This window comes from Bactrocera oleae, chromosome 5 (assembly GCF_042242935.1).
Source record: "Bactrocera oleae isolate idBacOlea1 chromosome 5, idBacOlea1, whole genome shotgun sequence".
NCBI classification, from domain to species: domain Eukaryota; kingdom Metazoa; phylum Arthropoda; class Insecta; order Diptera; family Tephritidae; genus Bactrocera; species Bactrocera oleae.
In genome coordinates, this window is record NC_091539.1 from 55319625 (window position 1) to 55342900 (window position 23276).

At 33.2% G+C, this 23276-nt stretch overlaps 1 protein-coding gene across 1 annotated transcript; it reads right to left on the reverse strand.

Moving 5' to 3' along the window:
* Window positions 1-4439: 4439 nt before the first annotated feature.
* On the reverse strand, window positions 4440-10217 carry Septin4 (septin 4). The gene is made up of 4 exons (XM_014231989.3): window positions 9282-10217; window positions 5896-6254; window positions 5721-5821; window positions 4440-5658 (listed from the first exon to the last, which is right to left on the reverse strand). Exons 1-4 carry the CDS (start codon window positions 9283-9285, stop codon window positions 4995-4997), a joined length of 1128 nt encoding a protein of 375 aa, XP_014087464.1. The 5' UTR covers window positions 9286-10217; the 3' UTR covers window positions 4440-4994.
* Window positions 10218-23276: the final 13059 nt, after the last annotated feature.

The window sequence follows — 23276 nt, forward strand, 5'->3', positions numbered from 1 at the left end:
AGACACATACATATATATGGACATATGTGTACATTTACATACATACATATACACATTTTTTAACTAAGAAATTAATTCCCTATTAGTACTTAAGGCAACTGGTTGTGTTACACCCGAACTTAGCCCTTCTCAATGCTCAATTCTGATATTTTCGAGTCCCCTATGGTGAAACATGCTAATCATTTTCTGCGGTGAAATACGCTCATCGTTTTCAGTACCTCCGCGAAAAGAGAATTATTGTTACGTTCTCTGCATTGTGAATCTTCTCTATAATTTACGTTCTCTGCCAAAGATACCGCGCACTGCATTACCATGGAGCGGTGGTTGTTGTCTTGGCTGGCGCCCGCTAAAGCAGTTCGTATAACAAAGGCATACACAATACTGTTTATGCGCAACGGCAACCCAGTTACATGTCAAACTTCCGCCGCCAAAACGGTGAACTGACGCCAATTTCCTTCCTCCTGTGTGTAAATCAAGTCAATTAACAAAGGTGCAAGTTGTGAATATAAAATTCTTAGTAAAAATCAATGCTAATGCTGTATTTTATTAAGAAATCAATAGTGGTTAAAGTATTATAGTAAAGTAAAGCAAAACATTGTTGTGGTCCAACTATATATGGTAAATTCGTGTGCGAAATTTATATGAAGAAAAACATCAGCGGGCCACTTCTGTTTGTTGTCTTTATTAAAAAATGCTGGTAATCGAAGTTAGATTGGAAATTGATGTGTTTGCAATTAAGAGGACTAATATTTTAAAATTTTGAGTGGTAGGTGTTCCTTAAGTGCTTCGGTATTTTGATTGAACGCATTTTATTTGCCTTATCACCGGCTGTTACTTGTAAGTAGAGTTAAGTATCTATAGAAAGAGAGTATCTAATTATAGGCAGTATTGAATTTAGTAAGACCTCTGCTGATTAAAGTAGTTTTGGCAGAACAAGCTTTAATGTAGCCTTATTAAAAATATCTTTCTTTTCAACAACTCTTCATATTTTTCATTTATTTTTATAGAGGATGGAGAGTTCAGCTAACGAAACTTTTGTGGGTACGTTCATTTCGAATATTAATAAAGTAATGCAAAAAAAAAATTATTTTTACAAATCCTGGAGTAAAGAATTCAAGGACTACCAACTTCTCAGTCTAAGCGAAATTTGCGGCAGTTAAAAAAGAAATAATTTGAAGTCGAAATGCGTGTATGAGCGTCTAGATGGCGCTACTGGAACAATGCGATGAAAGCTCAAAACAAAAATCCATATTTTTTTGTATTTTCAGTTAATAATTTATTATGAGCTTTTAATCTTAAAATTCTAAAATACTAATTAAATCGTATCGCTTCTTATACAAATAGAATAATAATCATAAAATACAATAATAATAAAAATATATAATAAGATAGTTCGTAATAGCAATCATATCGTAATTTTACTCACATTGCTTGTCTGTATGTGTGTTTGTAGTATATAGTGTTTATGTATTCTCTTCACTTTTAAAAAATATATATAAACATCATTTATATAACCAAGGAAAACGGGATGCACCAACAAATTTGATCCATCAAATAACAAAGTCGTCACCAATTCACATAGTTTAACATAATTCTAACATATCATATACAAAACTTTACAATTGAAATATGTTTATAGGTTATGTATGTATGTCAATATGTTTTGAGTGAGTGTAGTGTAAAAGTTGTTGATTAGTTGAGCTTCAAATTGACAATTCGATGTATTAAAATGAAGCGAGTTCAAAGCCGTTTACAGCTGCATAACTGTACTTATATACAAATATGCTTATGTACAGCTGTATGCATGTGTACTGGTAGTTGAATTATGTTTGTATGTGAGCATAGTTATTTTATGTAAATCGTTATAGCTTAAAAATTAAAATATAATACAAAAAGTATAGTGTGTGTGTGTGTGGGTGTTTTCGCAGTTAGTTTGTTTAGTTAGTAAGATAGTTTTACATAGAAAACGTATGCAAAAATATAAATACAACAATATTTAATTTAACTATAATAGCAGACGATGATATACTTATAAAAATGTTGCTTTAAAATTAATTGCAATTTATAATTGATAATTTTATTAATTAAAATTAATTGTAGTTAATAATTAATAATTTTATTAATTAAAATTAATTGTAGTTAATAATTTTATTAAATAAAATTAATTGCAATTAATAATTTTATTTTAAATTCACTTTATTTTTTTTTTTTCATATTTTGTATTTTTATTTTGTTTTATATTTAAATTTTAAGATATCTTTAATTAATAAAAATTAATTTTTTTATTTAATCATAATTATTATTTTTTAATTAATAATAATTAGTTACTTTTTTCTAATTTAATTATATTTTTATAATTGTTTGCAGACCTTCGCACGCTCTTCTCACGCTGTCCACTTATAAACAATACACATTAAATGCTGATACGCTCACTGCTTTGGTATGTTTGCCTTTAATTTTGTTTTTATAATTTTCTTAAATTTTTTATATAATTTTTTTTCTTTGTTCTTCGATTGCATTATAAATTCCTTTTTATAGCAATACTATTATGCTTTCGCTAAAATGATTCACGTTTGTTATAATTCTTGCTTATACAGATAACTATTTGATTTGAAAAAGTTCGTATTAGGGTGTGGCGATTATCGATGAAGACTAAATAAAATTTTTTAAAAACTTCACTCTAGGATTGAAAATTTTGTAATAAAAACTACATTTTCAATTTTTAAAACGTTGGAATTAAATACTAAAATTCAATAGTAAAATTTTAATCCGATATTTGGAAAAAAAAACTTTTTTTATTTATTTTTCAATCCGCTAGTTGGTATTAAATATTCAAATGTTATTTGTATTGAGATTTTCGGGATTACGAAATAAAATAATTTAACCAGCAAATCTTGCTTAAATTAAATAAAAAAAAATTTACATTGAAATAACTTAAATTCCCAATTTCTAAATACATTGAATTCAAATCATTTTAATTTAACTCAGAGCAACTAAATTCAAATAAATTGACTTAAATTCCCTTATTTCATTTATTATTTTTAATCGTTAATCAATAAAATGAATTCAATTCTCTTTAGAAATTCACTCTTTGAAATTAAAAGAAGTAATCTTTAAAGATTTAGTTGATTTAAAAATTAGTTAAGATGCCAATAATTGAATTTAATTAAGTTAAATGAAGTTAAATTCGAATTAAGTCAATAGATTAAATTGCGAATAATTGTTTTCAATTCAACTCAGAATAATTGAGTTAAAGAATAAAGTCGATTGATGCAGTTTAAAAAATCAAATTATTTAATTTATAAAAAGTATTTTAATTTTCCGAAAATTTTTTAGTCGATTTTTTACGTTTTTCATTTCGAAGTAAAATAACTTTTTTGTACTATTTTTCATTAATTTGAAAATAATTAATTAATAAATATTTATAATATTATTTAAAATTGGACAGAATAAATGATTGAATTCGCAATATTTGTTCTTAATTATATTAATCAAACTTGTTTATAATTAATATATCAATATTAACTTATTTTTAATATTTTCATTAAAACTCAACAATTTTATTCAAATAATTACAATCAGAATCGAGTTTAATAAAAAAAAAAAACTATTTAATTTACATGTATCAATTAATATCTTTTCTAACTCCAATTTTATTAAATTTTATTTTAATTAAAATTTATTTAATTTTTATATTTTCGGTTTTGTTAAAAAAATAATCAAAAAAATATTAAATAAATAAATTATCAAATATACATATATAAATTACGAAATATATATGTCTACTAAGATGAGCCAAAAAAAAAGTAATATCAAAATTTTTGGTTGAAATTAACTTTTTAAACACTTTTCAAAGCTTTCAGCTTTCACTTTCAATTGCGTGAATTTTTTAAATTTGAAAAAAAAATTGTGAGGTATAATTTTTGGTGTAAAATTTTTTTTAATGAAACAAATTTATTATATATATTATAGTAACACACTTTATGGAAAACTTTGAATGCACTTTTAAAATTTTCAAAATCAAGTTAAAAATCGTGCCTTACAAAGCGGTTTTTTTCTTTATTAGTTAATTTTAACCCATCAATTTGATATTAACTTTGTTTTGACTCACCCTTATGTATTTACATATTTATATATGTATGTACATCAAAATTATCCAATTAAGTTCGGCCATTTTAACCATAATCGATGTATCGCACATCCCTGTAGTTCTGTTATGAAAGAAATGGTGTGTTGCTATCCAATTTGAACTCTTCATATGCAAATATTTTTAAATGCATTATTATTTTCGAAATTTTTTTTTGTAAATTTATTATTTGTAATATTTTTAATGACTTATTTTTTCGTTTAAATATGATCGCCTCTAATATGCAATTGATTAGTAAGTAGCTATTTAACGCTTGTGAATACCGCTAACGTTTGGATTCTCGAAAAAACAGTTATTCGTTTTGCAGACTACATATATATTTCACTTTTGTAATGATAAATGTGGAATGCATTTTTTATGTATTTGTATGTACGTATGGGAATACATATTTTTCTGAATTTTGGGTTTCGAAATAAAGCCTTGATCAGCTTATCGTTGTTTTTCTATATATATGTGTGTATATTTTATTGCACTGGTATGTGTGTGGCAGAATTCAAAAATGAAAATCGAAATCATAATGAGCTCAGAAAACACTTTGGAGTGTCTAGTATTTATGCAAGGGAACCTAACCTAACTTTGTTTGGTTTAATTTAAACTCAAACTAAGCTAAATATGTGTACTATATAGATATTGTAATATATATATTTGTGTGTGTCTGTGCTTGAAAATACTATAAATTCCTTTTTCTAAATAATGAATACTCAGCGTTGTACAGTTGTGCGCGAAATGTTGGTAGTTTGTGGATTTGCTGGGGTTTGAGCTCATTCCTACAAGAAATTCTATATTCAAACTGCTCTCTATTGGTTACTCTCTAGTACGCCAGCTATCTCTCTCTCTTTTTATGTACTTAAACATCGATAACACTGTCGTTTTTCTTCATCTCCATCAAATGTGTCTGCTTGAGTTTCTCCTGCATTTGTGTGAGCATATCCTGCATGCGTCGTATCTCTTCGTCCTTCTGCAAAAGCAGGCGATCGGTTTCCGAAATGGCCGCATCAAAACCATTGGTCGAGCTGATCGAGTCGCGCTTCAATTTGCCGCGCTCTCGGAGCGCGTGTTGCGATATCTGTGAAATGCATTGTGCACGGAAGTTCTCGTAGTGCACATCCTGTGTAGTGTCCTTCAGATCTTGCATGTGTGTCGAGATGAGGAAAGTACGTAATTTATTGAAATCACTATGTTCGGGGTCTTCCACATCCACTACACCCCAGGGATATTGACGACCGCGCACTTTTTTGCCCGCCACCTCAAGTATCGTGTTGCTGCCGACAACGGCGAATGGTATCGAAGCTTTTAGATCACGATCTTGCTGTTTGAAATCATCATCTTCATCGGAATCGCATTCGGGAAACTGATATAACTGTATTTTGTTATCCTCCAGATCTTGTAGTATGCGCTCCTTGAGTTTGCGTATCTCATTTTTGGTCAGACAATCCGCCTTGGCGATTACCAGCACAATATTGACCTTGCGATGTAGACGCCTAATGAGATCCAGATCCATCTGGCGGAGACTGCAAGCGAAAAGTAAAGTTTTGATTCAAAATTACAAAAGCATAAAAGCTCAAGTACGCACCTATGACCCCACGGCGGCACAAAGTACAAACAACAATGCACCCGGTTATCCTGTATATTGCGACGATTAAGTCCGCTCTCGTCCGTGAAGTATTGACGGAACTGTGAAAGTGAAAGTAGAACAATAAAACTTTTTGTTTATGATACAAATCTTCGATTTCCAACATCTCACTCACCTGCTCATCGATGTAGGCAGTGCAGACGCGCCAACTATCCTCACAATTGATGCCATCGCCGAAACCTGGTGTATCCACCACCGTTAAGCGCAAGCGTACACCACGCTCTTCTATATCCATTGTCTTCTTTTCAACACGCGTCGTCTTTTCGAGCCGTTCTTCAACATTGGGTATTACTCGATTCTTGTACAGATCACCGAGAAAGAGGCTATTGATCAGCGTTGACTTGCCTAGACCAGATTCGCCAACAACCATGAGCGTAAATTCGAAGCCGCGTTTTACTGACTTCCGATGCACTTGCTCGGGTAGTGTGGCAAAGCCGATGTAGTCCCGATCTTTATCGAATGACGGTGTTTTAGCTGGAAGTAGAAATAATATATGATGTGTTATTGGTCAGTTTTCCTTTTAATGTAGTTGGTAAATGTTTACAAGATTTACTTTCATAGTGGATAAAGAGTATGGTATTTCTGGATGATCTTAGCAAATGAAGATATTTTAAGCGTCTTCAAAAAGCTTACACTGCTGAGAGTCGAAGCGTAACTAATTTCTACAATTCATAGTTTTTGTAATGTAAATAATGAAGGGTTTTGATCGCCTCATAAAATCTTCCGGAAGACGAAAGGAAATATACATATAAGTAAGTGAAAACTCGGAACTCCAGAAAGGACTGCTCTAACGGTCCTTGCGACTCTGCCCAAACTAGCTTTCGAAGGTAAAAGAACAAGGATAAATGCTCTTGCGTTTTAAACTTCTCATTAGTTTTCGTCTTTTAGTTAGTTAGTCCCAACCTCTACACCGTTTTTTTTACATTTAGAATGTACCACGATCTGGTATAGTGCAGTGTACTGATCGGGACTGATATTTGAAAAAGTTTTTGGTTCAGCATAGGACAGACATAGACTAAGTTGCATTTTAAAAATATAAAAATACCATTTATTTCATTAATTATGGCATATTCGAGAGCGATAAACCCAATTCGATCGCGTACATATTCAGTCCAACTCGAGTACTGTAATTAAGATGAGTATGATACCGTATTTTTAACTGATTCCATAGAATGAGCCTAACAATTATTTGTCAAATGTCAGAATTGAATAAAGATTCTGCTCCAGGATTCAGTCAAACGAAAAAGAACATCTGAAGGTCAAATCTATTAAAACCGTAATAGTTTGGACGCCTTAACTTCAATATATTTGTTTTGCACAAACTTCATTTTCATGGTTAGGAAAATTTTGGTTTGTGTGGAGTGAATTCTTGGATTTAGTGGGCAATCGCTCTAAAAGGTATTCCGACCAGAAAAAGTATGATTTATGTGTGTAATCTAAAGTAAAAATAATATGTATCTTATTCAAAAATTAATATATATAATATAACTCGGATTTCGAACTCGCCATGAGGCAAGCCGCGTTAATATTCCAAAGAAATCCTTTACTTGCCTAATAAAGGAAGGTTCTGAGAGAACTTAAGCTATTTTGTCGTTCAAGAACTGCTTTTGTCATAAATTCACAACATATTTTCTGCTCTTAACAAGAATCTTAACATCACTGAGATTTTACAAGCTTGTATATCAAATATTAGATCATTCATACGATACGATGGCATTGGTTAGCCGTTTAGTACTTTATATATTTAAGCATTCAGAAAAGCATTCAGAAAAGAAAAAGATTGTTATTCCATTTTTTTATTGCCCAGTATGGAGTACATATATACATTAACATGATGAAGTGAGCAAGAGTTGTCCGCCCATAGTTCCGGCCGATTCAAACGAATAGCTTAACGCAAACGATGCATAACGGTCAAATAATATTCTTTATTGACAGTTTCGTCGAGAGGAAGGAATTCATAGTGCACCACACCACGACAATCACCTCACCCTACTTTTTAACTATAGTAATATATAGGAGATTCCCTGATCGGATACGTGGTAACCTACAATAAGTAAATGAAATCGAGTAATTTAGCAATGTTTTTCGCGATTAAACCTAATTCACCAAAAATTCGTCATGATCATTTAAATGGAGGATAAGTGACAATAGCGATATTTTAATTATGGTTGTGGCATGTGTGTCTCAACACTCCAGAGACATATGAATAATAGAAATAGAGGACTTTTTCAAATATAGAACCGAGCGATACGGTATGGTAACAAACCATCGAAGACATTACCATCGATCTTAGAGTAGATATACGCTTTTGGAAGCAACGGTCCACACATGGCTTGCTTGATAAGAAGGAATAAGAAGAAGGTATTATATATATATTTTTAGTGAAACAAGCTGATTTTAGAAGCTTCAGGAACGCTATACTATAGAAAGGTTACAAAGTTATTAGCTCAATCACTTCAAATTCAAAATATTTTGATCTGTATGTTTTTATCTTCTGTTTTGCAAGTATAATTAAATATTTGGTCCTAGTTATAAAAGTAAGCTTATTAAGTACTCGTATGTAGGTACCAGGGAGAGAAAAACAAAAGCCTCTGCTATCGCTTTGATACTAACATCACGATTTTCAAGCACTGCTTTTTTAACTTTTTCGATGTTATTATCATTAAGAGAGGTGAAAGTACTCGCCTGCGGTAAGTTTTCGATGACTTCACGACCTTCTCTAAAGTAGGCTCTCCAAAACATTTCGGTAACAATTTCAACGATTCCGTGGCAATGATTGCATTGGAAAAAAAACTGGCCTTATATATCACCATGTTTTATACACAAAATTTTTCTTTGAATATGTTAAAGACCTTTCAATACCATAAAAAATTGTATAAAAATAAAGAAAGCAGAAAAATAAAATAAAGTAAAAATATAAAAAATAAACTTCTTGGCCCGGCACTTACAACAACCACGCCCATTATTAATTCTGCCTGCCTAACTATCTCCGGCATAATTACAATGCAAAGCACCCTTTCAAAGTTTTTGTTTTGTTTTGCTTGTTTCCAAAAACCCCTAATTAGTTGCATGCAACAATGCAACAGACAATGCACACAAATAGCGATGCGCTCGGCATTTTTGCACACACACACAGAATTCAACCTCGGCACTAATTTGAAACAAACGCGTGCCACATAGCACAACATCAGCGACAAAATACTCCTCACGCATATGTAAATACCTACACATGTATATGCAAGTATGTGTGCGGTACGCGGCTGTGCTTTGTAGGCACAAGAAGGAGGTTAAGTGCCAGAAGCGTGTTGTTTCTTTCAAAATAATTTCGGCTTGTAGCGTGCTTTTCGAGCAAATGTCAGTGGTTTGGGCTGTCTGTGGGGGGTGCAGCGCCTTGAAGTATATTACACAATTTGGCGACAGTGTGCTACGTAAACACACACATACACACACACAAGCATAAGTGCACACAAAAGATAAATGAAAACGAAAAACAACACTTACACATTGCTACGCTTAGAACTGCTGCACCACGTATGAGTTATTTGCATACAACAACAACAAGTATGCAAGCACTGTTTTATTTGCTGAATGTTTGATTTGATACCGTTAATAAGCTGCGACTTGTAGCCGCTCGCTGGTAAGGATACTTGCTGGCAGTAAATATTCTTCACTTTCGATTTTTTTTTTTTTTTTTGGGTGGCACCCGCTGTGTGTATCCTGGCAAAGCGCAGACAAAGGTTCTACGCACGTAAATTTTTTTTCCAGGGTTTCTGCTTTTTCTACTTTGCTTAGTGTGTGTTTTCTTATACGTTAAGGCATTTCCGCTTTGTAAATTATTGTCCGCTATTATTTTGCACTTTCTTTCATTGATTGCGTAACAAAAGTGTGTTTATGGTTTAATTTCCGTGCAATTCGCGTTATTAATAGAGCGTCAAATAATCGCCATGTCAATGTACGCCGCACAATTTTGCACCGTTGTATTTGTTGCTTTCGTCGTTCGTATTCTACTAAGCTTCTGCTATTTACTTATCGCGCTTCTCAGCCTTCTCAGCCGTGTACACACTTCACTTTATTTCCTAAGTCATTCACTTGGCACTTATTATAGAAATTAGTCTCTTAAACACTCAAAACACTGTAAATTTAATTATTTTAAATAATTGTTTTTATTTTTATGACTTTAGATAAAATTAATAATCTGAATTTTGCAATAGCTTTGCTACTTTGCAATCAGTTGAATTTCCATTTGTAATTTCACTTTAAATCTGCCTCTCTTCTGGTGAATGTGTTATGGTCCGCTTTCTGGGTTGTTATCACAATTGTTGTGAGTTCTGCGCATGCGCTGCTTTTATTTATTTATTTCTTTACGAAACTCCTTGCTTGAACACGCTCAGGTTTTCAACCCCTTTGAACTTGTAAACAAGTGCTTAAACTGACTTTTTAAATTAATTCTAAACAAAAAGGTTTAAAACTGCTGTCATTTAAAAAAAAATCAAGCCGAATTTGCTGTTAAGCTCAAAACCTACCTTTCGCAGTAGTTTTCTTTAAATTTCTCACCGGTTTGTTAGTTATGTGAGTCACAAGTGAGTGACCCAGTAGGAATCACATAAACTAAACAACCCAGTTAAGTGTTTGGTGACAACTGAAAATTGTTGAATATAATTTATCAAACCGGAAAGAAATAAATAATCATTTCTACAACAAAAATAACAATAACAAAAATGTTGATCAAATTTTTCACGCATTTTAATACAAATCTTTATCAGTCATCTTCAACTCCAATCAATTCCTAGCCAATACAAGCATTCCAACGCTTAAACCAATTTCTCACACACTTTTTATAAGCTTCGGCTGGTTTTTTTTTGTTTCGGCTCATTTTTGGAGAGCCATTTGGTAGATTGTTGGACAGTTTGGACGTCATATTCATAAAGCCACGTTGTCAATAATGATGCATTTGATGAATGTAGAGTTCTCAGATATGTTGTCAAGTATTTTATTTGCTGCACCATTATTTATATTAAGTGGATCCATAAGAAATGTTGAGAGCTTTTGATTTCATTCTGATGCCAACAGGACGATCTTCAAGCACGGCTTCTGTACTTTTTCGATGTTAAAATGAAATAAAACACTCAAATTTCGTATAAATAGCTTCTGTTTGTTTTTCATGTGTTGCAGATAATTTTATGCCATTTATGATTTGAACGAAATGTCGGCCAAATTGCCAGCACAGCTTCGTTTGCTTATGTCCAGTCAATTTTCGATTTCATCAAACGCTCGCTATTGAGGAATAAAATAAGGACAATGTTTGGAGATGCGTTTCCTAAACCACACGAGGATTTCACTCACCCCAAAGCGACAATTTTGTTTGTTGACGAAGTCAGTAAGCCAGTAATTGGCCTTATCTGAGAAGATTTAAGTAGCTACCGGAGAACGTGAATTTGCGTAATACTCTTGGACATTTTCCAAGTGTTATACCAAAATAAAGCATGACGTAATGAAATGGCAAACCTTATTGAACACACTGACAAAATTTGACACAAATTCGTAAACAAACATGGCCACCACGAGCTGTCAAAATCATTACACTATTGGTAGACGCTATACAGATGTACAAGGACGGTAGCTTGCCTTATACATACGAGTATTTACCATACATATTTATTTTCGGTACTAAAATATTATCAATCGAGAAAGTTTTCTTTTAGACCTTTGTAATAATTTTGACAATTAATTTTTTTTATCAGATTATATATTTATTGAATGCGCAATATAGAGGAGTCAAGTAATTGACCTTTTCTTTTGGTACATAAATGTGGTAATCTTATTCTGAATGGTCTTTATTTATCTTTAAAATACGATAAGTATTATTTTGCTCACTCACACACTCTATAACTTTAAAAGTTATCGATAACATATTCTTGCTGTGGAATATTAATAGAGATGGTAACTGTGTGAAATATCGATTCCGATCATGCAAACGAGGGTTTTAACGTTAAATGCAAAAGACATTGGATATGCTTGGGATTTTCAGCATTTATTCAAGCAAGTAATAATACTTTATTTTTACGCATTATACATACATATGTACATATGTGGGTGCGTAAATAGCGGTGCATTGCTGAGGGTGCTTTTGGGTATTAAATGCAATTGCAATGCAATGGTTACAGTTATTCGTCTAAAATTCAATTGGGGTAGTTAGTATGCGTGTGTCGCGTACGGCGTGTTAGTTAGACACGCTGTCTGAGTGGGGTTAAATTTTTGGTCGGGGAGATATTATGCATTAGGGGTGTAATTTTCCTTCTTTTATTTTAAGTTGCAAACATTTCAACCAACTTTAAAATAGTTATTTTCTAAACCTTCTTTAAGGATTATGACGGCTTATTAAGTTTTTACTGTTTGCTTAAACATTAGTAGCTTTGAGGATAACAATGAGGATTGTTATCTTCAGAAAAAAATGTGGTTTCCTTTTTAAGCCTAAATTAATTTAGTAAAGAGTTAGTTGCGTCATAATTACTAGTAGCTAACCCAACCAAAGTCAACTGTAGAAGTTAAGAGCACAGCCGCTTTTGACTACTGGTATTCGTTTTTGCAGTGCATTGCCTGAACCCTGTATGTTTCTATGCTTAAGTGTCTTGTTTATTGAAAAATTCATGGTTTTGACCTTCAGCCCTTCAATATTTCTATTCATTTATACTGTGATGTCTAATAAAAGCTGTGGCATCTTGTTTTAGATTCAAAATTTTTTTAAAAACTCAGGTATTACAAAAAGTAGTAGTGTAGTAACTTGTCTTTATATGCCGTCTCTTCGCAGCAATATTGTAACAAAATGTCACTCAGTCACAATAGCTTAAGTCATATACCTTCATTTGAAGATATTTCGTCAAAGCTTCCAAAAGCACTTTCATCCTAAAGACAAAGCTCTTCTCTCATTATCAATTCAGTAAATAAAACAATTCCGACGGTTTTTGTCTATGTTTTTACTTTATTGGTTGAACAGATTTTACGTTGGTTTTAGCTGCGTTCTATATAAAGGAGCTTTGACAATATACTTTATGTAATTGAGTGACAAAGGTTTTCACCTATCCTTTATATTTGACCTTCATTTTCAGAGCAGAGATTATTTTATTTATTATTTTTTTATCAAAATCTTGTTTGGGTTTTCAATACATTATAGAATTTTTTTTAAGATTCAGCTTAAAATCGGCTCCAAACATCTCATGGAACTTTTGTGAGATATTTTTTGGCTGTATAATGAAAACATTTTCTATAATTTTGGGCTTTCAATTTCTCAAATTTCTTTCTTAATATTTCTCGGTTGAACCCAGAGACATGAGAGAGTTCTTCAGTTAAACAAACTTCGTTGATGTGCTTATATAAGCACCCCTGCCTAGAGTTTGAAGAAAGCTCACCGTTAGTGCAACCACATATGTACGAGTATATATTTCACTTGAATGACAGGGGTTTTAGGTAGAGAGTAATTCAGGAGGCGTTAGTAGAACAAGTTCTCTTTTAACTAAAATACGTAGTAACTCAGAGATTGCTGGAACTTGATGCCGTGTTTTTGAGTGCACCCGCCAGAAAATCAAAGATCATTAAAGGTTTTAACATATGTGATGATAATACTAAAAAAATACTTAACTGAGTGAATTTTAGTAAGAAGGTTTGCATAATCTACGATCCGCAATGGCAATAGACTTTAACCCGTATATTATTTTTCTTTTTTTGTCTTTCACTCTTTTATAAAAGCTTAGACCTCTGCTAGGTACTTGGACGAGCTTTTTCTCTCATGTGTAGAGCCATTTTTTGGTGTTGAATGACAAGCAGCGACACCTACAGATCTTATGCATACTCGGTATAACTATTGGACATTAAGAAAAACGTTTGCATGATCAAAATGCGCTCGGAAATCAGCCTAAGACTGATCACTATTTAAAAAAAAATTCTAAATTATTTCTACCTATTAAACTTTGGAGACGACCAATCATCATATCTCTCCTTCACAAATTTAGATATGAATATTCTTCGCCTTAAATGGTATTAGCTTGACTCTTACTTGGTATATCGTATAAGTTACTAACACTCACTTTTATTCAATCGAATTTGTTTGTAATCTATATTGACCTCTAATACACACATACTTCTAAATAAATTGTAAATAATTCAATCAAAGCACACCAATTTACCAGCACTTGGCAGCTTTCCAGCGTCGACACAAACACTTCGTGGTAAACTGAAAATAATCCTCCAGCTGGCAGCGAGTAAATTGAGATGCAGGTTCAAAATCCAGAGAAAAAACTATAATAATAACAAAATAATACAAAAGCAAAAACAACATTCGAAAGGTGAAGGTGGAAAGGCACACCGATGCAACAACACAGCGCTCGTAGCATATATACACACAAGTATGTATGTAAATACAAGGTAAGAAACGTCGCTGTGCGCGTGGGTGTGCATAGCAGTGCAGTGTGTGTATGTACGGCTGTAAGTATGTATACATTCAGGCATGTGTTGGTGCGAAGCGATGAAACTACTAAGCCGTAGTGGGCAGAGCAGCGGAAATCTCATATTCCTTGGCAGCTATAGCAATGTATAAACAACAACAACTACAGCTGCAGCAACAAACTAGAAAGCAGCTGAGCTTAAATTGCTCGATATTAAATTTATTATTATTATTTTTTTTTTTTTTTTGTTTTCAATATGCCTTTTCTAAGGCTTTCATCTACTCTTCTTAATATTATTCGACGATTAACCTACATTCAAAGTTGTCAGCGCAAGAACGACAACAACAACAATGTGCAGGCGTTTATTAAATCAAAGTGTTGATTGAACTTAATACTGTTGTGAAGATTTTTATTTATTTTTTATACCCTGTATAGGTTATATTGAATTTGCCACAAAGTTTGTAATGTCTTAAAGAAAACGTCGGAGATCCTAAATATTATATATACTTATATATTTCAGAGAGCTGAGTCGATTTATCGATCTGAAATTTTGCACACGTTCTTTTCTGTTCAAGAAACTGCTCATTTATCGGAAACGCCGATATGGCATTTATATAGCGTATAGCTGTCGTACAAACTGAACGATCGGAATCTAGTGCTTGTATGCAAAACTTTTTTATTTGATGAGATATCTCTACGAAATTTGGCATAAATTATTTACTAAAGCAACGGTACAATATCTAAAGAAATTGTACAGATCGGCATAAAGCTATCACACAAACTGCGCTTTTTTTTATTTGTGAAGGGTATTAGATGAAGCATGCAGTCGAAGTTAGTGTTAGTAGTTTTTTGGTTTTCGCTTGGAAAGCTTAAACACCAACGCAAATATTAATAAAATGGAAATTTAAGCCGAGAAAATACTGCATGGAAATTTATTCAGAAATATTAATTCTGATAATCTTAGCTTGCCACCATGCCACACATACTTACATGCACATAAGCATAATTAAATATTTAAGCTTTAGAAATATATTGCCAACTACCTGCCTGCAAGGCGGGGTCAACCACCAAGCAAATAGCCAAGCAACCATCTATAACCTGAACAACGGTACATCAGCCAACAGCCGCCAGCCGCCAGCCACCAGTGGCCACTCAGTCACTCAGTCAGTCGCATAAAAGCTGCGAAGTGTTTTCTTCAAGTGTTTCGCGCCTGCTTTCTTGCAAAGGCACGCAACTTCAAGTGGCATGACTTGCAACAGCAACAACAAGAGCAACTAGAAGCGCAGCAGTCAAAAGGGTTAGCATTTGCTAAAGCGCACATTTGCAGGGAAATGGAATTTTGCAAGCTCTTTAGTGCTTTTGGGGTGGAATTCCCACAATTTCATGCAACGCACAGCACCACACACGAAGCAGGCTCTATTTATATTTTGCCCTCTGTTATTTATATTCCAGGAAATATATATATAAATGCAACCCAAAAAGGTATAAAAATTGTGCAAGAAATCGATTTGTGGACTCGGGCAAAGTAAAGCACAACACTGAATTCCATTGTTTTACAATTTTTCACTGAAAATATTTGCGCAATTTTTGTATGCAAAATACTTTCAAAGTCACGTAAGGCACACGCGCTCACTCACACGCACGCTTGAATTTTACAAGGACTTTGAGTTACACGCTTTTTGAGTGTGTATAAATATTTGCTTGTGCATACACTTTTTCATAGAAACAGCTTTTGGCACGTGTGACGTGTATACATACATATTAAAGTCAATATTTTTTTGGGATGAAATTTGAAACCCCGACTTCCGAGTGGTATTCAAACACTCACCCGATTTGTTAATAGAAAATCAAGATATACTTTAATATTGAATTTAATATGTTTTAAATTAATTATGTTTTTTTGTGATGTGATAGAAATTCCTCATTCATGGATTTTTATGGAAAGTTTGTCAGGCGAAGAGACATGCGGCATGGCAGTCGAAGGGTAACAGTCGTACACATATTTGAACGACAGCAGAGTCCTAATACCCTAAAATGGATAAATTAAGTTTGCCACGAAGTTTGTAGCACCCAAAAAGGAACGTAAGGGACCCTAAAAAGTACATTTACGAACTATCCATCTGAAATTATGCAAAATTTTTTTTTTCGAAGAAGCTGATTCGTTATCGAAACCGTCGCTATCGAAGCATTATAGAATAAAGCTGACATACAAACTGATCGTTCAAAATTAAAATCCTGTATAGAAAACTTTTTTATTTGACGAAATATCTTTACGAAATTTGGCATGTGTTATTATTATTATAGATAGCATTCTTAAAGGCACCATTCCGACTAGAGTCAGGCCGACATAACTGAAACTAACCCGAATTTATATCCGGTCAAGGAATACCAACTTGGCAGTATTTTTCAATATCATTTGTATAATTTTTTCAACGTTACAAGACAAAAACTTTTATAGGGAGCTCAACTCCTCCACTCCGGCATAGAATTTAGTTATGAGCCTGCTTTATGTTCGGTAGAACTCTGTACCGACAAGCGCAAAATTTTGCATCGTTTAAAAAAAAAATACAATTATTTGGTGAAATTCAATTTTGTTATTCTTAGTTACCCCCGAGGGTGATGCTCAGTTGGTAGCGATATTCCAATATTTCGAAATACTTTTTGCATTACTATGTCTTTTGCATCAAAATGGAATACAAAATGGTTCTTCATTGTAGAAAATTATTTTCAAAGAGCATCTCTTAAAATCAGAAAATAAGAAAAAAGTTACTGCTACGGTTGATACAGGGGCGTTTTTGAGTGGCAAAAAGCATTATGTAAAAGTCATCAAAAACTTGCCTTATGCGAATTATAACATCGAAACATCGAAAAAGTTAAAGAAACATTACTGGCATATAAAGATAGTTAACATCTCAACATCTCTTATTAATCGACTCAAAACATTTTGTTTACTGTTTTGGGTATGAAGTAGAGGTCGCAAAGAAGATGCTTCACAACATAGCTGAGGATCTTACGTGCGTCACGGGTATCACTACTGTTAAAAAGGTTAATGAGTGTGACGTCGGTACTGTCGAACAAACTAGCAAATGATATAAATTAGACGAAACCGAAAAAATTCGCTGAAAGCGATCCAAACCGTCGCTTCTAACAAGTGTATGAAAAATTGGATTATGCGTTGGTATGCTGGTATTGGCTCAAAATGAGCATATTTTGAAGACGATATCAGAGATTTGTATTAAAAGCGATGAACATGTTGTTTTTTTCTCTTGACAGCCGGGTCATATTTTATGAGGTGATGGTATATATGACATGTAAACATATTTATATGTAAATTTTCATGACTATACATGCAAATAACAGCAAAACTATAGATAAATTTTGCAAAATTTTTAACAACCGCGGCTAATATATATTTAATTATTTGTTATATCGAGCTTTCCGAAGCCTAACACGCAACATTTTTGTTTACTTTCGGCTTATCTGCATAAATTCCATTATGTACATACAAGTATACGTAAGGTATATATGCATATGTATGTATATGAACACATTTTTTTGTAATTATTAATTTTGTTATCACTTTTGCTTTACAGTTTATAGTATTGCCCAAGCAAATCGAACTACAAACAGTAAAGTGTGTTTAACTAAATATACTATATATATATGTGTACATATGTTTATACATACATACTTGTATATAGTATTGTAGTTTTACATCTGCAATAAACAATTTACGCTTAAGTGATTCGGAAAAAAGTATTTTTATAAATAATGCCGATAAGATAAAGCATTGAAGTTAGTCACTAGTTATATTTTCTGAGCGCAAGTGTTTAAAGAGTTAGCTTATATGTTTGTATACACTAGTACATAGATATATATGTATATACACTTGAGCACATATATGATTATATCACTGACTTATGTAGCGCTAAACAACAACTTACTAGACGGTGGCAAGTGTACAACGTCTTGTTCGAAATTATTTTACAAATTTAATTTTGCAAGTGTATATGTATGTGTGTGTAAAGATAGCAAAAAAAACATTTTCTAACAACAATTTCATACCATAAATTAACGCTGCGAAAATTTAGCGCTCAACTGGCACGTTTCCATTGGATTATCTGCCACTGAGTATATACACACACATACAAACTTATATTACGCATACATATATATAAATGTACGTGTTTGCATTGCAATTATGAATTTAAAGTGTTTTCTTTGCGTTCGCCTCATTTGCATTTGCCGCCTGCATGACTGCTAACCTTTCCCATGCTGGCATCGCTTAAACGTTGACCTGCTTTCGACACTCCAATGATGCAAATGAACGCCTTGCCACTTGCCACTTGCCGTTTAGTGCTGCCGATATACGTTTATGCAACTGTATATGTGAATATGTGTGGATTATGGCGCTGTGGCAAGTGTGCTTCATGCAAAACTTTGTTCGTGCCGGCTGCTTCGCTCGATTTATATTTTCTAATAACTCTATTAGCACATCTCAATGACTCAAAGAGCTAAGCGGTGCAGTCGAGCGGTTGAGGGGTGATGCGGAGAAAAAGTTGTTAAAGAAGCGAAGAAGAAGCGAATCCTGACTTGCTTCAACATTACAAAAAGTAAGCATCGGATACATAAATCGTCATAAATACGTGCAAAAGCTCGTTGCATACCTTTTATTAAGGAAAGTGAAATGAACCACCCACAACTCGTTTTTTCTCATATCCACTGTATCCGACGTTAGAGGTAGGCACTAATTCTTTCACAAGTTCAGTCAATCAAATCTACTGAGTGGAATAAAATTTCTGAGGCTGTCATGGCTGGGTTAAAGCTAAGCGAGCTAGCTCAACGCAGTCCAGCCCAACCATGCAATATGGATGGATGAAACATTTAAGAATATAATCAAAGTTAAATTCATTTCGCTAACTTAGCTAAGTCCTGTTGTTTTAGTAACAGGAGAAAACATTCTTGAAGTATTTTTGAGGAATGATGCCGAGTTGACAGTCCTTGGCCGGTAAAAATCCGCGCCCATTCCAGTTACTTAGATCCGACTGTCATGGGAACGGTTAGATATCCTGTCTGTGTGTCGACTAACTCCAGAAGCTGGGTCCATATTCCAACCTCTGATATAATTTTATCACCCTATACTTTGAATATAAGTGCATTAGAAAGATATTATTCCAAAACGCTTTGAAGAATAAAATATTTATTATTAACACAATAGCGATTCGCATCTAACAGTAATATACCTAAAGCACAAATTGTGTTACTTCAAAGAGGAAATTTGGCAAATTTCTAAAATTTAATTATTATTTTCGTAATTTTGTGGCAGTCCACAACAACTATTAATACAAGAATATCACATTGCCTGAACGCTTTGTTGCGTCAATATGTCTGGCACATCCGCTAGCAGCGGAGACGCCACCGCACTTACTACTCATACAATATGTATGTGATATGTAAGTCTGTACTTGCCTTCAACTGCCACATTCCCTTCGTCAAATGTTGAGTTTGCGCTTGCAAAATACGCCATAGCCGCTGCTGCTTTCGAAATGCTACGCTTCAATTAAGTTCAATTGAGATTTTATTGCGCTGAAAAGAACAATGGCCTGCACATATATACATACATGAGTAGTATGGCTAAATGAGCTCGGTTGCAATCAATAAAGCAAATCTCAGCGACGGCAAAACAGCAGATGCTCGTGTGTAGAGAAATCACGGCAAAAGATATGTGATGACTAATAATAAAAGCAGATAGAATCATATTTCTAAAGACCAAACAACAACAGCAAATACACGCGCTAATCTAAACAGACGCAACTTGAGCAATGCACGGTGGTGCGGTTTAGTTTGTGGTATTTTTAGAAACAAATAATATATAAATTTCATATAAAACAAATAACTTAAGGGTATTTGGCTTTGGAAATCTTCTAATTTTCAATTTATTACCCCTTATTGGGTACCAATAAAAATTTTGAAGATCTACATTGCTGAAACTTTCAATACCATTCGTCATATTATTCATAATCGATTGTTCATACGAGGTGCCAATACCAACTCTTCACTCTTATGGCATTGTTTTTTAACTCTCATTTACTTTCAAGCCTAGATTATCATCCGATCAAATTTGACCCGGACTGTTTTAAAATTAATATATTATATAATTTTTTTCTTTGATTTTTGGTACAACTGTCAATTAATGTGTGGGTGGCGATTTCTACCATGAAAATACAAATTGAAATACGAGTTGAAAATATTGCAGAAGTGTTTGACCCGTTTCCATTTATACAGTGCTCGCAATATTGTGTTTTGATTTATTTGTCTAATTTATCAAGAACACAAGTATCTGAGTAGCATTCGGTGAACGTCGTGAAGTAAACGAAAACTTGTCTCATGCGAGTCGTCCAATCATTTCTGTTAATGACCTGGACATCAAAAAAGTTAAAAAACAGTACTTGAAAATCGTCGTGTTAGCATCAGAGAGTTAGCAGCGGATTTTAACATCTGTTATGGATCAACTCAACACATTTTGGTTAATGTTTTGGGTATGAAGTGTGTCAATGCTAGACTCCTAACAAAAAAACTTGATTATTTTACAAAAACGATGTCGACGTCGAGTAAAGGTCTCAAAAGAGATAGAACCCCTCTTCATCATGCGCATTATTACTCATGCCGAGGTGAGGGCTTATGAAGATAACATCGAAACTGTCTAACAATCTAAAAGGATAAATAAATGTATTACATTATCAAAATACATATCTTTGGTCAGTATGTTAAAACTTCAGAACCCTTGTTACTATTTTGAACTAAAGTGATAACAACATACAACCTGGGCTATATTTTTTCAATTACTCTCTGAAGTCTTAACTTTGAGATGATGCATGCATGATTCATACAAATAATCACATACTTCATTATTTCCCTACAACGATAACCTAAACAGTTCAAATATAGTCATGAATTTTGTTTAAGAGATCAGTCTTTTAAGAAATCTGCAGTGATTTTTTCTTTAGGTATATTGTGAAATGTTCTAAGAATAAAAAATAAAATTTTCATAGTTGTTTGTTCCTCGCTATTCTATGGAAGTGGAAAAATCTTCGTTCAACTATTTAACTAGTTAATTCTACAATATTCCATATCCTACTTTAGTTCAAAAGATTTTAAATGATAAAGATTATAATTAAGTGATCCTCAAATATACTATTCTCAATAATGAAGTTATCTGTAGTTAAGATTTAACAGCGAATACACAAACCTTTAAAAATTGTGAATATAAAACGTGGCCTACAATTAGGCACACTTTTAGTTTCTATCGCATATTTTAGCGAAGTCGCTTACCTTATCTAAAAAGGCATAATATTTGTTTGTTTTTGAGACTTCAATATATTGTATATTTATTTTGAATAATGTTCAAGTTAATCAATAAGATATAATATACAAAAACACTTTTGTAGAAAAATCAAACTTCACTTAGATGGGGGTGACCTTTGAGCTTAAAAGATAACCTAACTAAAATTATACAGTAATATAAAATTAAAATGTCTCCGAATGGATTTCGTCAACCTGAAAATTTCAATAGAACAATCTTTTCGTTTTTTGTCTTTCTACTTTTTGCATAAAATGAACCACTGTACTTTGGTGTAAACAATATCGATCACGAAAGTATCGACTGCTAACCTGTCTGCCACGTGATTAAAAATAAATAGTAAGAATGAGTATTAAAAATGTGCTGAATTACGCTGGAGATCCATAGAGTCTTCTAAAAAAGTAGAATTCATTCAGCGAATGAATAACTGTTAATTTTGCACTTGGATTGAAATCTCATACAGTTTGTTGTTGCTCGACACTGTTTTGTTGTAAAATTAAACCAAAAACACTGAAAGTTTTTCATGGTTGCATAAACAACAACAAGACTGCCAATCGAGTGGAAGACCAGATGCTCTTTTGGCGATCGCTGCGATCTAAAGACTCAACATTCAAAACTGCACACAAGAGAATACAATAGTGGCAGACCCTATTACGCTGTTGATAGAGGACCCATAACTCAATCTAAAACTTTCGAAACAATATCTTTTAGATTTCTGTTTATAGCTGCTTACACAACAGCAATTGGTAGCATGCAATTCTGCCTGTTGCAATTTCTTTCGTTCTTTTTTTACGCCCTTTGCCGCACTTGTTTCTCTTTTTTTCAATTTCTCATTGCAAGCAACAATTGCTGTGGGCTCCAGCTGCTGTGGAAAGTATTTCAATTCGTTTGTTGTTTTTGTGTTTGCCATTGACATAGAATACCTTTGGTGGAAATCGGAAATATATCGCTTTACCATAAATTGTTGCATTAGCATACACATACACACAAACAAGGGATGTATGTATGTATGTTAGTGGGAATTTGTGTTTCTCTACGCTTCTCGATGCAATTCAGTTGACATTTTAGAATGTCCATGGGTATTTCCTTTGGCTGGGTATGTGGTGTCGAGAATTCACCGTCTTTGGCAATAAATCAGCTGTTGCTAGCATCAAGTACTTGCCAATAATGCAAAAAGCGTGAACCACTTGTAATTGTATCTATATGTGCATGTAAAAGTGGGGTATAAAGTCGTTGGAAGTAGTTGTTATTGCAATGGTCGGAGTTAAAGAAAATTCTGTGCATTTTAGTTTGGGTCATGAAATATTTCAAATGCGCAGTTCAAAAGTCGCCGACATTTCAGCGCATTGCTCACAATCTTGGTGAAACAATCAAATTGAGCAAAATCAGAAAAGTGTGCAACTAATTCTGTAAAACCGCTATTGATCTAGACTACAAAAAGTCTTTTGAAAGATTAAATCTTACGTTATCCCATGCAAATGGTTTCATTCGATAATTTTTAATTATATATGTTGTACTTAAGAGGTTATTCCAATTGCAAGTAAAAAGAACGCAATTTTTTGTAATTTGTTTTTGTTTTGGAAGAGGCAATTTATTTATTAAATAAAAATAAAGTAGTCTTTAATTCATTTTGAAAAATTTTGACTTTTCTTGATCGTGTAGCCGATCTTCCTGAGAACCTCTGAAAAAATGTGTCTG